The sequence below is a fragment of the Rattus norvegicus genome, chromosome 14 (genome assembly GCF_021556685.1).
Source record: "Rattus norvegicus strain SHRSP/BbbUtx chromosome 14, alternate assembly SHRSP_T2T, whole genome shotgun sequence".
Classification (NCBI taxonomy): domain Eukaryota; kingdom Metazoa; phylum Chordata; class Mammalia; order Rodentia; family Muridae; genus Rattus; species Rattus norvegicus.
In genome coordinates, this window is record NC_141547.1 from 12,928,024 (window position 1) to 12,946,345 (window position 18,322).

Consider the following 18,322-nt stretch of genomic DNA (forward strand, 5'->3'; position numbering starts at 1 on the left):
AATCCCAAGAACTGCAAAAGATAATTATCAAAATTAATTTTTCATTAAACTTTACCTGAAAAACTTAACGATGTAGTTAAATTCTCCCACCTACAGGTAAATTAGGATGCAGGTAGCTGAAGATGACTGAGAGATTAATGCCTGGATTAGTAACTAAACAATAGGTTCTTACAGAAGACGCCAAGGGACTAAGCAGGTTGTTGGCAGAACTGCTACTTTCTCTAGAATGCTGCCTTTCACAGAACATTAGTTGGCTTGAACAAAATGTTACAGAAACTTAAACAAGCCATCTATCCTTGTATTGTTCTTTCGTCTTTGTTTAGAAGCAGCTAACTTTGTATTTGTAAGCAACTAAGTTTGTGCTGTCTAGAGCCATTCATTTCAAGTGGCAATAGGTAACCAGAGCAGAAGAACATCATTGAGAGAAAGGGAAAAGGCTTTGGATCGAATTTGTCTCAGTCGCATATCTCATATCCTGAAAAGTAACGGGGATTACAAAACGAACAAACAAACAAGTAAAAAACCACAGCATAGTGTGCAGAGCAGAATGGCATGGAACGTGTGTAAACACACACAGTGCTCACTGTGATTCCTCAGAACATGGGGACTTGCATAGGACAATATTTGGAGACGATATAAAAAGGCACAACTCTAATTCGTTCTCAGTTACTGGACAGCAGAGATAAAAAGATACCTCAAAGGAGCATTTCTCTATGTTAACAGAGTGGCTGTTTTTGAGTTGTGGGAACTCTACTCTCAACTTTCCTTTCATATTCTGAACTTTCAGATCTGGTACACTGAGCACAGACTCCTGAGATAACTACCAAAAAAAAAAAAAAAAATCAACCTTCACTTTAATCAGGGCCATAGTAACAGACAGTTATATTGAGCTAAATTCTGGATCTTACACCATGTAAATGCTTTATTTACCCTATGAGAGAAGATATCTATTGATGTGATTGTTTCCCAGATGAGAGAAGACCAGCAACAGAGCGAGTTTATTGAACTATTATAGTCTGCAAGGCACAGCTATATATAATTTCCCCACTAACTCTGCTTCCTCTGTGGAAGAATAACGCCCCTTGTCTTCTTTCTTCACACCGCACCTTTAAACCGCTGAGTGTGAGAATCGGATTTCGAGCCCAGTTCCGTCACTGGCAGGACGGTGCCTCTAATCAACGGTCTTGTCACACTTCGAAGAGCAAAGGTGAGAACAGGAACTTCGCCCCAGCTGGTCACACACTCACCTGTACAAGTACCTTCCTGGTTAAAGTGGGTCTCTGGACACTGGGAGAGGCAGCGCCCAGCCAGCAGCACGTGGGCAGGCCCACAGCCTGTGCAGTTGCGAGGGCTCTTCCCTTCACACAGGAGGCAGGATGGGTGGCAAGCTGGAAAGGAGAGTAGAGGAATTTATTAGGACGGACCCATGTGAGGACAATAGTTGCCTTCCTCTTTCAGCCCCATTAAAGTACACCCTGTCTGTCACTTGGATTTCCAGGACACACTGTACACGCTTTTCCCTAAACGCACTGTTCCTATGAGGTCAAACACAAACGCCCCCAGACAGGTAACCATTACAGTCACGTATTTCCTTCCCCAAGTTGAAGGATGTCAATAGAGAACCGGAAAGCATGAACAGTTTTCCTATCCTGGGATATCTGTCACTCTGGAAACTAGCCTGCTCCTCAGATTGCTGTAAGTAAAGAGAAAGGATTGGGAGGCAGGGGAGCTTTTGCTAATACGATATCCATTCTAAGATGAAGCCTGAGTGTACATAGGATAGAAAGAGTTTGTCGACAATAGGAAATCAGTCACGACACAGGCAAGGAACAGGGCATGCATGTGTGGGATGGGGGTAAAGTCTAGCATAGGAAGCGAGAGCATTGCTCTGTGACCCTCCCTAAATCAGAAACACCTTGAGGTTCTTGCTTCCTTATCGGTAAAACCGGGATTCAGTGCTTACGATGAGAGAGATACATGGAAAATCTCTAGACACACAGTATGGTCCTTACAAACCTCAGCCGTGATTACTAATAGTAAGCACAGTGTCACACATTTCCAGATGTGCGATTAAAAACAAAAACAAGAAATGAAGAGAAAACACCTCAGCTGGCATTCACCAGACCTTTAAGGGTCACTGAAACCCTTCTCCTCAGGGATTAGCTTCGGTAATTTTAGAAGGTGCTATGCAAGCCGCATTGGGAGAGGAGCAACCAATAGTCCTACTCAGACTATGAGAAACCTGCAAGACAAATCATCCCTCAGTGTGATAATTGTGCCCTCATCCCTGTGGTAACCAACAGCTGTCTCATGGGACTCAAGGCTCACTCACCAGGAGGGAAATTACTCCTCACCCTGGAATCCTACCAAGGGCTAGTGAGGTTATAATGTTTGAGGAAGCCTAGCACTGCCAGTCCACTACATAAACATAATTCTTAACTGCATTCTAAATACTTATCCTTATGCTCCCAGATAAGTGTAGCTCTCGACACTCACTGAAGAAATTTCTCTTTGCAACAGATGGAGACCATTTCGGAAAAGCACAACTGGTCAAAAATTGCAGAGAAAAACTGTTCATGGGGTGACCAGCCCCAATGGATACATCTAGAACACAGCTTTTGTACTGAAGGCTCAGAGAATGTTGCAGAAAAGAGGCAGGAAGACTTTAGGAGCCAGAGGACCAGGAAATCTGCTGTGAGTTTGTGGCTCCTAGAAATGGCAGGAAAGGTACACAGGAGACAGCTCAGCAGCATGGCTGCCTAAATAAGACCTGAGCAAAGACAGTATCAACAGACAAGATGACACAGAGAGGGGACATTTCATGGGGCCACAGCCACAGATGGAGAATCTCAAGGATGAACACCCTGGTTTTGTCTTTTTTTTTTTTGAAATCTATCTTTTAAAAAAAAGGAAAAAGGAAAGGTAAAAAAAAAATCACTGTGAAAGTTGCTTGCATAGAGATAATAGTACCTCTTTGGAGAAATAACTCAGTCAAAAGTTAGAACAGCAGATGAGCCAGTGGTGAGGCTGTACATGTGAGACCCTCAAATTTAACTTTCCTTCCCTCCCTTCCTTCCTTCCTTCCTTCCTTCCTTCCTTCCTTCCTTCCTCCCTTCCTCCCTTCCTCCCTCCCTCCCTCCCTCCCTCCCTCCCTCCTTTCCTCTTTTCCTCCTTCTCTACCTCCCTCTCTCTCTCTTCCTTCCTCTTTCATTTCTAAGCTCGAAAAATACTCCCAGTAAACTACTTTGGGATTTAAATCACAAGAGTAAACCAGCTCATATTTATTTTTACTTCCGGCTGGAGAGATGGCTCTGCACTGACTGCTCTTCCAGAGGTCCTGAGTTCAATTCCCAGGAACCACATGGTGGCTCACAACCATCTGTAATGGGACCTGATGCTCTCTTCTGGTGTGTCTGAGGACAGTGACAGTGTACTCATATAACTAGCATAAATCTTTTTAAAAAGGTGTGTGTGTGTGTGTGTGTGTGTGTGTGTGTGTGTGTGTGTGTGTAGAGATGGCTCAGTGGTTAATGACACTGACTGCTCTTCCAGAGGTCCTGAGCTCACTTCGCAGCATCCACATGGTGGCTCACAACTATCTGTAATGGGATCTAAGCCTTCTTCTGGTGTCTGAAGACAGTGACAGTGTACTCACACATAAAATAAATAAATAAGTACTTATAAAAACAAAACAAATTACTTTTACTTAAGTTTAAAATGTTGCTTTGTCTTTAAGCCTGGCTGGAAAATTACTCCCTTTGAGAGAAATAACTTCAAAAGCTACATAATCATATGTTGGGCTAGTTTTAAAACTTGGATGCCTCCTCTTCCCTCCCTGTCCCTGTTTGCCCTGTCTGTCTCTCCACCCATGCCTAAATCTAAGCATATACTGTTCCTTTCTTAACGAACCCGACGCGTCATACTGACTCACGCTGCAATTAGCTTCTGCACAGTTAAGTGGTGATCCCAGCCACACCTGAGTGAAGGCACACGGGGAGAATCAACCCCCCAGGCTGCAAAGCGAGGCTCCTGCTGCAGCTGAGAGCATTAATTATGTTTTTATTTCTTCTATTTCTGATTCTTTGACAGCTGGAAAAAATGCTTATTCTGCAAAAACTACCCCTCCCAAGGTCCTGAAGACAGTGAGCAGTTAGCTTGGGAGTGTGCATTTCATGTGCCAGCTAACCAGAACCCAAACCCCTGACGTCTCCTCTACAGCTCTTCCATTAAACCAACCACATTTGTGCTAAGGAGGGTCCAGATCAGAATCCTGACCATCCATCCAGACCACCCCAGTTTCTGTCAAATGGGCAAGACCCTCCAGACTGCAGAAAACGCTTTGTCTCTGTCTCTCTTGACTCTGCTATCAAACACCCAGAAGGTTTACAGGTTCTGCGGACTTGGCAGATCCAAGTGTAATTTCACACCATCGAGATGTGTGCTTCCATCAACCCCTAATATAACATAGCAAATAATCTTTGCTGTACGAGAAACTGCTATTCGGTGAGGAGAGCCAGGTCCTACAGGATGGACTATTGAAAGCATTAAAATGCTCTCACACTGGCTGACGTCTGGTTGTTGATCTCAATCCTAGCATCTGGACCCCCTCAGCACCTAAAGGCTAGACTGCTGTGTCAGAGGGCCCACGCCCCTACTACCGACCAAAGACCAGTCAATGCCTAGGCCCACTGGGCCATGCCCTGCCTTGATAAATACATTTTCCTCATTCCTTTGTCAATGGCTTTAATACAGCAGCATAGATATGAGAACTTCATTCCAAAGTAGTTTCAGAATCATTAAAGGGGGGAGGAGGTTAGTAAACTGCAGTATGTGGGATGGCTCAACAGGCAAAAGCACTTGGTATGCAAACATGAGAACCCGAGTTCAAAGTCACAGCAACCAAGTGAAAGGATGGCCACGTTCCCTACACAACATGCAATCCCAGCACGTTAGGGACCAGAGAAAGAGGGGACACTGGGCTGGGTTTGCAGCCTAGCTCCAGATTCAGTAAGAGGTCATGCCTCAAGACAAAAGGCAGAGAGTGATAGAACAGGATGTTTAACATCCCCCTCTGGTCTGGGAGAACTTCCACATATGTGTACACTCCAAACATGTGCATATGGTGTGTGCATATCTGTATACACAGATACAGACACAGAGGCAGACACACAAATGTACACATACACATACACACACAAATGTACACACACACACACACACACACACACACACACACACACAAACACACATTAGGTCTCCACACACAAAATGAAACAAGGCATAATGGAACATCAGGTGGCAGTACTTTTAAAAACTGGGCTAAATCATGCTGTCAACTCAAAGCTTTGTGTTTTCCCAGAATGACTCAGGGAAGCAATCTGAAACAGTGCAGTGTTTTCTATAGGCCTAAATAAATATACCTACGAGAGCACTGATATGGTTACATTACATTTTTTTAGACTATTACAATCCCCAGGTCTTCCTGTTACACAGCCTTAATAAATAGGAACCATAGAATTCACTGTATAAATATCACTGTAGAATTGAAAACTGGGACAAGGTAAGTTAACACACTATAAGCATAAACCTGAGTTATTTGATTCTATTTGGTCACAAAGTCAGTGTGGCAGCCTGGCTTTGGCTTTGGAATGGAGGTTATTATTTTATACAGGAAAGTAAAGAAGATGAGGAAGGTGGAAGGTTAGTAGGCCCAGAAGCTCAAGACAAAGGCCGTTGCTTCCCCGCAGGTTTGAGAAACACCGCCACTGACCATGAGCAAATTACAGGGAAAAGGGGCAGTGTTGCATACACAGATTCCCTGAGTCTGTTTCTAAAATCCTCTTTTTATTAGTAAAAGCATTTAGATCTCTAAGAAATGATCTCATGAAACTTCAATTTTGAGCTGGTTTGGGAAAATGTCTACATTACTCCAGTGACTTTTATTAGGAGTGATCATTCTGCTGGAGCTATTTCCTCGCAGGAATTCTGTCCAAAATCTCAGCTCCTTCAAGGAAGACTTACTCCATCACTGGGCCTATCTAGAAGGCATTTGAAAGGTCTATGAATAATTCCTTCACTAATGCAACATTTTTAGAGATCTGCTTTCCAGTTGATGGCTAAGTATATATCTGAAAAAGTCTAACAGAACTGCATAAGCCCTGAAAGATCCAGTGTAAAATAGTCCTTAGCTGGCTGTAAAGTCCAGCCAACCTGACCATGAGCTACATCACAGTCCCTGAGAACACAGTCATCCATCCTGCTTTCTGCTTTCATTTTAGGCTGTTGGTATGACTACTTTCTTTTCTTTGTACCCTCTTTCTTTGTTTTAGTTTTTAATTAATTAGTGTGACATTTTTTAAAGTAGAAAACAGATTCCTGTCTCACACAATACAACCTGACCACAGTTTCCTCTCCCTCCATTCTTCCCAGTGCCCCCACCCTGTGACCTGCCTCTCCTCTCCACTGGATCCACTCTCCCACCATCTCCCATCATAAAAGAGTAAGCCTCCAAGAGACAAAAGCCAAAAACAACAGGACAAAATACAGTAAGACAAGGCAAAAGTCATGACCCAGAAGCTAGATGAGCAACCCAATAGGAGGAAAAAACTCCCAGGAGCAGGCAAAAGAATCAGAGACACATCGGTCCCCTCAGTTAGGAGTCCTACAAAAACACCAAGCTAGTAGTCACAACAAATATGCAAAGGACCCGGTGAGGTCCACTGTTTGTCACTAGAGTCTCTGTAAACCCATATATGCCCTGCTTGTATGAATCAGTGAGGTGTGTTCCCCAGTATCCTCCTTCCCCTTTGACCCCTACAGTCCACTCTCCAGTGGGATCCTCCAAGTTCCAAGAGTAGGAACCCAATGGAGACATTCAGTTTCTCTTTCTCCACATGATGGATGAATACTTTCTAATTATTCAAAAAAGTGGTACTGCATCCCAGCTCTCATACCGTGTAAGAGTTACTGACTGGCCACGTCAAAAGCAAATTTTGAGGTAGACATCTCTCCCAAGATATGATGTCAAAAATCCTCCGGGATGAGTCTTAGGAGCAGCAAAGCAGCATGAAAATGTGAACGCCTTTAGTTCTAGCTCAGATCCCTTCTTCCCGACCCACCTCTATTTAATGATTTAGCCTCCCTCATTTGTTTGCCACCCCTCCCCAACTACACTGGAATCCCTTCAAGGGCGAAGGCCATGTGTCCCTGTCATTTCTCCTTCCAGTGCATCTGTCTGAGCACCTTGCTCTTAGCCTGTCCTATGTCCCATTAGCGACACCCTACAGACTGAGTGGGCAGCAGGTGTGTGAAGGATGGACAGACGGATGAAGACATTGACATCACATTCAGTTTGTCATTTTCTCTGATCTTTAGCCTTTCTTAGCTTTCTGCATGAACATGGAAACTCCCCCCTCATCTCACCCTCTGCTCTCCTGACTCTTGCTCTCGTAGACCTAAGCACAGCTTTCTGACCTTTGGGCTGCTGAGTGCAGGATTTATGAGGACAGCACTGGCCTTTGTGTACTCCAATAAATTCACTGCCTCCAGGAGATCTTCACATGGCTGTTCATGGGGAGCTCATATCCCTCTGCTGCAAATACCCTTGGTCCTCTGCGTTCTAAAAAAATGACTTCTTAGCCTTAACGTACTCTTTTTTTTTTCTTTTGAAGAAATTTAACTGGCATTCAAAATAAGGAGTTTCACTAAAATAATTATGTCAATATATTTTGCTCATACACCCTTCCCTGTAGCCTTTCCCACTACTCCTCCTCCCCTTTTATAAGACTCCTTCCTCCACCAATAGTCCCTATTGTACTCATTCCCTCTGTCCCTTGCCCTCCCCACCCCTCTGTTCCCTTGTTCCCTTGTAAGAGAAAACATGCAGTATTTTCTTACCTACTCTGCTCCCCCTCTCTGTCTCTCTGTCTCTGTCTGTCTGTCTGTCTCTCTCTCTCTTACACACACACACACACACACACACACACACACACAACTCTGTTCCCTTATAGAGAAAACATGCAGCATTTTCTTACCCCCTCTGCCTCTTTGACACACAGACATTCTCTCTCACACACACTCTTTCTCTCACAAACACTCTCTCACACACATTCTCTCACACACACTCTCTCACACACACTATCATACACACACACACACACACACACACACACACACACATACACACACACACCTGTTCCCTTATAAGAGAAAACATGCACTATTCTCCTATCCACTTCAGTTATTTTTAATGTCAATCAAGGCAAGTGAGAACTGTGCACCTTAGTTGCTGCCACTCCCATGCCATGTGACTCCCTCGCTGGATGTCTACTTTGCATTATCCCTCTCACAATTGCCCACCACATTCCAACTTTCACATATGAATACGGAATACCCAAGACGTCTATTTCTGCTGCCTTCACTTGCTACCGTTCTCTGTGAAGTCCACCCGAACTTCCATTCCCAGAACCCCTTTGTGAGACCTTGCAGACCATGTGTGACAAGGACTAGTGGCCCAGTCTTATAGCCAGGCCATCTTTACTCCCTCCACTTATCTCCAGAAAAACAGCAGAAGAAATATTTATAAAGTAAAAAGTGACAAATTATTTCCCATACACGGGGTCTTTCAACGGCTGGTCAACCACAGGAGTGCTAGCTACAGACTCTTTCATAACTGTAGGGCACTGCGCAGTGAGGTCCTTGATACCCCTCTCCTCACGGCATCACCCTCCTGGCTCCCTTCTTTGGTCTTCATGGTAGAAATACAGGACTTACTGGAGACAAGCCAGGTTTAGGGCTCACTATTTGAATGCCCTTTCCCTCGTTCTCCTGACGAATACCCATTAATCCTTCAACGTTTTTCTTCTACCTGACCTCACCACAGTCTCTCCTGAAAAGCCATCCTCTTTCGTGGCATTTCTTTGCCCTGTGCCTTCTTGCACCCCAGCGCACAGCACGTGCTTTTAATGACTTGCTCAGGCATTGGTCTCTCCTGAGAGAGCAGCCTTGCCTGAAGGCCTGGTCTACCTCCCTTTCATGTTTCCATTCTCAAGCCTGGCACACCCAGGCTCTAAAAGGGAGAAGGGGAAAGTGAACAGGACTGAATGCTACCAGAAGGCATGCATTTGTGTAGCTCTGTCAGCACCTTGGGGACCATATTAAAGATAATTGTTTAATATAGATTCCATATGTTTTATTCAATTACCGTAAAGGGATTCCAACTTTGTAAGCAGGCACAGGTATGTGAGTTGTGCGGGCAGATTCCCCGCCCATTTATTTCTTTAATTAAAACTCTGCCTAGAGGCCCTTGGCGACTCTTAGCAGCAAGAAAATAGATCAAAATACACATGAAATGCTATATTTCTTCCCGCTCACCTAAAACAAGTTAATTAATAAGCCAAAGTGACTAGTGGATTCATCTTTAAAAAATAAGACTAGACTAAAATCATAGGAGTGCAGCTTTTCGCCGCGTAGTAGGGAGGACTTAGCCCGAGAAGCTGAGCTAAGTTGGAGGCTGGAAAAGAAAGTTTTCAAAGCTGCTGAGACTGAAACCTCCCATAACCAGCACGGCCATGGGGCCCTCAGAACTTAAGGTCCCAGCAAAAGTGTCTCATCCAAGGCAAGTTAGAAAACATGGAAATGAAGATCATGTGTAAAAATAAAATCTGGGGGTTGGGGATTTAGCTCAGTGTTAGAGCGCTTGCCTAGCAAGCACAAGGCCCTGGGTTCGGTCCCCAGCTCCAAAAAAAAAAAAAAAAAAAAAGAAAAAAGAAAAAAAAATAAGATCTGTAATTTCTTCAAAATGGTGCCGACCTTGATCCTTCTACTGAACCACGTGTTAATGGGGAAAGTGCGTTGTTAATCTGCTATAGAATGGGAGCAATTCCATGGCTAATCTAATCCCTGGGGCCATGGTCACAGCCAGTCCTCACTATGGGTAAGGCTGTTTAATGGTGGAGCTCCTTCCTTACCTAGATGACCTAGCTTTAAACTGCCCTGCAGCGCAGAGACCAAGAGATGCATAGATGGAAGAAAGGCCTTATTTCTGAGAAACTACATCTTCTCTCAGAACCCATGGAACAGAACTGCTCGACTGTTATCTGTTCCTCCCAAGACCCCACGTCCTCTCAGATGAACTACAAATGCTTCTAAAACATCGTTCACAGTTACCAACAGACTCTTTTCACCAACCGTTCTTAGCTAAACTTGGGAGCACTGAGACTGCAGGGCAAAGAAGTCCAATTTAAAGTCCTCTCTTAAGAAAGGTCCATCTCTGTTGAGCATAGGCCCCCAAACACAGGACAAACACATAGAGATTGTTATCTGCGCCCCTTCAGAACCCTTCTGCTCCAGTCGCCTTAGCCCATTTCTCAATAATTGCTTTGCCATGAAATTCATAGCATGGATCACCAACCAAAAGTATATGACGGAATTTGATGCTATTGTCATTAACTCATTCATTCGTTCTTTCACTCAAGGTCTCCCACAAAAATATGTTTTGTGCAAGCACATGAAGTTTGATTTGACTAATTTGTGAGGGCATCTCTGGTGTCTAGAATTGTGCAACACCCAAAAGAGGTATTCAGTCAACAGTTGTATAAGGGATGAATAAGGAAAGAGTGCTTCTGAGATGAGGTTGGTTAATTTTACACACACACACACACACACACACACACACACACAATCTTCTAGGTCAGAAACAAGACTAGGATTTTCGTTAAGGGTCTTGAGCCCAGTTGCGTCATCTTGTAGAAGGTAACTTCTTCCTGATTTGTCACATAACAAAGTTTTGTATTGACTCCTAACACACCAGAAGCCTTCTTTGTGCAAATCCCTTCTTTGTGTGATGCCTCTGCTTCTCTCTTTGGTTAACTGCATTAATAAATATTGCAATCACTCCATGCTGCAGTCTCCAAGAAAGGAAGACGAGAGTTCCAGAAACCAGCTGTTTCTCCTTTCTAGGCAAGCACTTGTGATGGAGGGTGCTCTACCTGGGAAGCCGTGGGAAGAAGAGAACCATCCAATCTCACGGGGTGCCCACACCTGCTTTTATAAACACCACTTCAGCAGTGATGAAAATGGAACAGATTGTGGGCAGAAAGAGGTTGGCGAAGATGCAGCATGAATGATGGGAAACACATCAGTCAGCTCACTTGGTACTCAGGTAACGCTGGAGACAACGGGGAGCCGCGCTCAGCTTCCCAGCGGAATGCTGGGCAACTCAATTAACCTCTTTCTGCCACATTCTCATCACGTGCAAATTGAGTACAGCAGCCTACCTGGTGGAGATTGCACAGGGATTTGCTCATAATGTGAGCAGACGTGTGTGGGATACCTAATAATATTATGTTAACGAGCATACAATCATGGGGTGCCAGGGACTCAAGAGGTCATGGCGGTCTTTCTATATCTGACCACAATTAAGCCATCCCGGAGGGATCAGGCTCTAATCTTTTCTAAAGGTTGCCTATATAACAGGGGTTCTTGGACCCTTCTCTTTTCCAAGGATGCCTTTTCACACTGAAGAAACACCAGCTGACTACATTAATGTGCTGGGCTTCTCTGGCTCTGTGTAGAAAGGGGCCTGGTAGTTGCGCACATCTAGTGAGAGATGTATCTCTTAGAGACCATGAGTGGCCTGGAGTCCCCAGCCTTAGGTTCCACCCAACCACACTCCACGCTGCCTGTGTGACCTGGGGTAAGTCACAGCCTGAGTTTCTGTGCGCCTTGGTTTCTTCTCCTAGCACACAGCTATCCCACCCGTCCCCACAGGCTGGTGTTAGGATGTAGTGATCAACATAAGTAATTTCTCATGATGCAAGTATTATTTTCCCTCCACCAAATAATACCACTTACTTTAAATTTTCGGTTTGCTTACAATTTTAACTCTTGAAAACCTTGATCGCTTTGTTTCAGTCTTTTGAACTCCTTCAAAATTCTTTTATTTTCAATAATAAGGCCTGAGACTATGAGGCAATAATAATTGTGCACCGAGTAGAAAGATGATTTTTTTCTGATCTACTTTCTCCTTGGATCATAGGTCCCATGGGAAAAAACCAGAGTCCCTTGGCAGGGAGGACTGGGGCTTTTCCAGTGTGTGTATAACCTCCAGGAAAGACAAGAACCCCACAGCGCATCTGTGTTTGGGAAGACCAATGTTCACTGAGCTCTGTTCCTTTTGTAGTTTCCACTCAGACCCCAGGGCCCAAGGTCCCCAACTATATGTTTGGAACCACCCAGACCAGTTTCTCGGATTCTAACACATCATAGAACACGTCCATAGGATGGGGAGGGAAAGGGAGGGAGGGAGAAAGAGGAAAACGGTAAGAGACAGGAGAAAGAGGAAGAAGAAAGAAGGAATACATGCTTCCTCTTTCTATTGTTTCCTTTTGTTTTCTCTCTGTACTTTCCCATCAAGCCAGGGTATGCATTGTACTTAATGTTTCTTAGGGTGACAGGAACTTGCTAAAAGTGCAGGGACCTTGAGGAAGCTTTTGTGTAGCAATTTCCCCTGCGTGAATATGTTCCTTCTTAGAGGGAAGCTAGGCATGATCTGTGACCCAGAATGCTGTAAAAGGAGGTGAAACATCCCATCCTGCCAGGAATCCCATTAAAACTCAAGTTGTTCTAAAGGGAAGCCCCTTAAGCCTCAGGAAGTGAACACTCAGAAGCTTCAGGAAGTCCCTGAAATTGAAAGAGGACCCTCCCTCTCCAAGATGGCAGTAAGAACTGCTGATGAGCTGCCCGGAGGAGGAGTAGGAATCCTGAGCTGCATGGACAGAGAAGACTAGTAAACTGCCTAGAAAAGACAGGTCTCTCCAACTTGTCAAGTTGCCTACAAGGAATGCAATGAACTCCAGGGTTCTAGTCATCACCCATGCTGGGGGAGGGGTGGGGCTGCTTTTGGTGATGAAGCTGCTGTTGAGCAATTCCTAACTTTTCACCCAGACTCCCATCCAATGCAAATAAGATGCATTGGATCAACAACTTGAACCTTGTAGACATCTTTACTTTGCCATCAGTTCCTCATCTCAGCAAAGTAGATGTTTGTTCAGATGTCCTCAGGAGTAGTGCCACTCAGCAGGAGTCTGTCTGGTAAACCCAAAATCACTGAACAGGTTCAAGTAGAAGTTTAACAAGAGAGTAGGGAGTGTCCCTCAACCCAAACCATAAGAAAGTAGACGCATCATTCTCTGTCAGAGTATCCAGAAGGAGCCAAGCCACAGGGGAAAGGCTATGTCACAAATACTCTAGGATGGCATCAGGACTCAGAGTATCAGAAATAATTCTGATATTCCATTAGTGGTTGTGGAAACAGATTAATGGATTTGAGACCACAAAGACTGTGCAATGCATGATTGTTATATATATATATATATATATATATATATATATATATATATCAAATACACACACACACACACACACACACACACACACACACACAGACATTTGGGTAGAAGTCAAGACCTCTGAAGAACAGTGAAGTCTCTGTACCCATGTAAACCCCTAAACTCTGTACCTTCCTCGAAGCAAGGGCTCACCCCTATAATGTACCCAAATACCTGAGTACATGGACCACTGTTTATACCAATTAAGCAAGGGAACTTCAAAATTTTCTAGGAACTTTATATTTTCAAGCTTCTACCATCCTGATTCATTGCCTGTGAAGAAGACAATTACAATTCTAATGTTCCGAATGCAGAGCTCAGAGTGGACAAAGCTCTGGGTAACTGTTGTCCACACATATCTAACTGTGCTGTACAGTGTCAGAAATTTTGACCCTTACTTGCATCCTACAATCTTCATCAAGTCTACATTCAGATGCGAAGTTGAAACCATTGTCAGTTAATAAGGAACAAGGTCAGACCTGCAACGCGCTTACAGTTCCCTCACACACAGAAACCCTCAAAGCCATGGAAAGACAAAAGACTCAGAGTGTTACAGCAGATGGTGGGAGGTCTGGTGTTTCGGTGAGAGTCATTTCGCTATTTTTCCTAACACAGGACCATCTTTTACAAGAGCAAGGACAAGACAGTGTTAATACATTATCATTTTCAGTAGCCTAAACCAATTTCTCTATAAACATATCAGCTTCTTTCAGGACAGGAAAAGACCCCAAACGTATGGAAGCCAAGCCTTCATCTTCAGGCTCTTGATGGTGGCCTGGCTGCTGAGCTGAACCATTTAGTGTGCCATCGACCCTCAACACAATAATATGGCATACTGATAACATGAATAACTTCAAAGTCTTGGTTACCACCCGGGTTTTGCCCTGAAGGATACAACTCTTATCCAAATACCAATTAGAAAAATTAATTAATTAATTAATTAATAAGAGCAGAGTCTTCCTTCGCTACCTACACAGGTCTCTGAAATAGTCTCTGGCTAGATCTTCTGAGACCAGGACTTCAGGCTTTTGAAGATCATCCATGATTCATAGGACAAAGGAAATCAGTGAAGTCACTCTTTTGCATGCTGGCTTCCTGATTTACCAAAAATACATACATACATACATACATACATACATACATACATACATACATACATACTAAAAAAAAATCGAGGAAACCTGTTCACAGGAAGTTAAAGGTCTCTCTAGGCCTCCCTGGCTGTAATTCCACCTTACAGGAACTTTAAAAGGTAAGTACGTACCTGCCAACCAACCTTACCTTCACATAGTCCAGTGCTCTCCAAGTAAAAGTGGGCTCCACACTGAGAAACACACTTGCCATAGGGGACATTTTCCCCTGAGTGCTGCTCCACCTGGAGTCCTGCCTCTGGCTTCTTACACTGGGTACAATGAGTGGGCTCGGGACCCACACACGTGTGGCAGGAGCCATGGCAGGCTGCAAAGTAAAATAGCATGCAGCTAGCAACTCAAAGACCAAGTAAGTGTATCAACCAACGGACGTTCCCTGTGGAGCCAGAACCACTTAGAACGTTCAGTAGGTACACAGTCATTCAGAAGAGGATTTGCCCAGTGTCCCCTACAAAGCACAGAGCTGAAGTTAATGCTAAGAGGGGGAAGTGGAGATGGTAAAATGTCTCATCTCTCAGCTCCTAGAAAGGCTGTCAGGCAGCATCACAATAAAACCCAGCAAACTGGACAATATTTGCTTGGCTCTCTGGAGAAGCACATTCACTGAATGACCATTTAACATCATGCCCTCGGTTTTTATTGAAGATTTTTAGAAGCATTTGTACGAAGGCCGTTACTCTACCTCGTGCAAAACTGGTCGTTGTGTTACTGACCATTTTGTTCATCCATCATCCGCTGTGGAAAGGTCCAGGCAACAGAGTCTTTCTAGGATTTATTGGGGAAAAGGCTGCCTTTCTAAACAAGGAAGCTGCCTCCTTTGAGAGTGAACAAACTTCCCAGTCTATAGTAGGGTTTTGTTTTCCCTGGTGAGTGTTAAAAATCAAAGCCAAATACTGTATGCAAGCCTCCTTGTGCCCAAATGTTGATAATATTAACTCGCTGATTCTTTAAAGGACGCTCTTAAATGCTTTCTTTCAAATACTTAATGAAGTTTGTTTGTTGTAATTTTTCTTTCTGCTATTTTCACTTTTCTAAGGTATAGATAAATATAAATTTGTTTCACTTAATTAAAGGCTCACCCCCAATGTTCTGTGTTCAAAAAGCTCAAATGGTGCTGCCCTCCCAAGGAGCCCAGAGCCTCTCGGCAAACAGCAATTTAAGATTTTCTATTTCACTCAGCCGGAGGCATTGCTAGTGATTCTCAGTCTGCTCGCAGTATCATTAACAAAAGTTCTTCAGGGAAAAGCAAATGAAGTCTATAAACATTAGCAATCCCAGGAAAGTGCAGAAAGGGCGGATAAAAATCAATGCATGTTAAAGGAAATAGCATTCCCTGCAAGGATGGCAAGAAAACTCATGAACGTTTGAGCGGGCTTGACAAATTGTGTGTGTGTGTGTGTGTGTGTGTGTGTGTGTGTGTGTGTGCACATGTAATTTTCAGAGTATCATTCCTTCATAAAACTATTAAGGGGAAAGAAAAAACATATACTGCTACATGGGGAGTGGATTCTGAGATCTCCACACATATCAAATACTGTAGATGTTGGTGTCTTTCTCATAAATTGGCCTGGCATTTGCATAGAGCCTACTCCTGTCTGCATGTATACTGATCTCAGATTCGCTAAGGATTTAATACAATATCCACATATATCATGTACATGGAGCAGGTTGAACTTCATTTCAGAAAAGTTAATGGAATTTCTTCTTTATAATTTTGGTCAACAAGTGGTTGGGTTTTGGGTTGTGGAACCAGAAGAAAACAGGTAGAGATGGCACAGGCCGTAATGTGTTTGTAGCCATTTAAAATAGAAGAGAGGAAAGGCTGTACTTCTGGAAAGCCAAGCATGCATGGGAAAGCCAAGGCCCTTGTTCTTAACCATGATGGAAGACAGTGGCACCACCATACCTCCACAGATCCCATGGTCAGGGTAGAAGCCTCCTCCACAGCTTGGCAGACAGTGGCCTTGACGAAGAACCTGGGGATGGACGCAGGCCGTACAGTGAGCAGCTGCTGGCCCAGAGCAGCTGGCACAGGACACGTGACAAACTGAGGAGGAGAGAGAAGCACAACAAGCTGCAGGCACCACTGAGACACTTCCAAGCTGGTTAGCCTCTCAGGTGTCAGACCACACGAAAGAGGAGACATGTTGGCAGAGGGCCACATTGTCAGAACTTCCCCTGTCACCCACACAGCTTTTACCTGTTCACCAGCTATCTCCATTTGCATCAAGTGCTCTGTAGACAATGGCACTTTTCTGTCCTATGGCAGTCCTGGGACTCACGAGCTAGCCTACCCAAAGTGGTAAGCAGATATCCAGGCTAGTGACTTTCTCTCAAAAATCAAGGTTGATAGCTCCTGAAAAGCCGTGGCTGACTTCTGACTACACACACACACACACACACACACACACACACACACACACACACACGATCACAGCACTCATTCAGAACAAGGCTGGGATATAATTTGTGAGAATCTAAGTCTCTCTGCCTGACCAATAGGGAAAGTGGAGACTTCAGGGACTGCCATTCCAACTTGCTTCCTCTTAACCAAGTCTAGCTTGGTTCAGGTCCAGAGTGTGAGCTAGATGGTGACTAAACACACTTCTGACTTTGACATTCTATGCTTCTAAGAAGTACACTACTGTAAAAAGGAGTCTAACTAGTAATATGACATTACACAACGTGTGTGTTTGTGTGTGTGTGTGTGCGTGTGTGTGTGTGTGTGTGTGTGTGTGTGTGTGTGTGCTGTTAGGGACCCTCTCCCAACCCCCTTCCCCGCTTTACCCTGTGTTAACTTGACCCTAAAAGCATAGCCTAGGCTGTGCCTTTAGTACCTCTCAGGAAAGCAATGAGGCACAGGCAGAATGTTGTGGAGGACAGTGATCAGGAGCCAGGCAGGGGAGTGGGGGATGGGAAAAGAACCTTGGGGACTGAGGGAAAGGGGTGAATTTGGGTGCATAAAGATGAAGGCAAATGAAAGGAGTCTGATAAGAAAAAGCAAGTGGATGAGCTCCAATGTCCTTCCTAAAAGATCCTGAGGCAGAAGTAAGAACCTGCGTAAGTGTCAGAGAGCAGGGGCAACCACATTATGTGGGACAGACACATCCGTGCATGCCTAAGCCAAAGACAGAAGTTGAGGTTGATAGAGTCTCAACTCACAATGATTTATGAGTTGGACTTTATCAATCCAAAAGAATCGCTATACAAATCCCACATAGAAATACATTTATTGAGGGATATGGAGTCCGAGGGGGCCATTTCCTATAGCCAGGCAGGACTTCCAGGGGAGGGATAAGGACAGCAACCCACCTACAAAACCTTCAACCCAAAATATGTCCTGCCTACAAGATGTGTAAGGACAAAGACAGAGCAGAGAAGGAGGGAATGGCCAACCAATGGTTTCCCCAAATTCAGACCTTCCATGGGCAAGCACCTGACACTATAAATGACACTCTGTTATGCTTGCAGACAGGATCCTAGCATAACTGTCCTCTGAGAGGCTCCATCCAGCAGCAGATGGAAACATAGGCAGAGACCCACAGCCAATGTTAAATGGAGCTCGTGGAGTCTTGTGAAAGAGTTGGGAAAGGATTGAGGGACTCAAAGAGGACAGAGACTCCACAGGAAGGCCAAGAGAGTCAACTAAACTCTGGGAATTCCCAGAGACTGAACCACCAATCAAAGAGTAAGCATAGCCTGGATCTAAAACCCCACACATATGTAGCAGATGTGCAAATTGGTCTAGCTGGTTCCCCTACAACTAGAGCTGAGGGGCTGTCC

At 44.3% G+C, this 18,322-nt stretch overlaps 1 protein-coding gene across 1 annotated transcript in view; it reads right to left on the reverse strand.

Annotated features, from left to right (window-relative positions):
- Fras1 (Fraser extracellular matrix complex subunit 1) overlaps positions 1 to 18,322 on the reverse strand; it is a 408,507-nt gene that overhangs the window by 175,499 nt on the left and 214,686 nt on the right. The window contains 3 exon segments of the mRNA NM_001415086.2: positions 1,248 to 1,388; positions 14,670 to 14,846; positions 16,446 to 16,586. Coding sequence (NP_001402015.1) covers positions 1,248 to 1,388; positions 14,670 to 14,846; positions 16,446 to 16,586 — 459 coding nt within the window.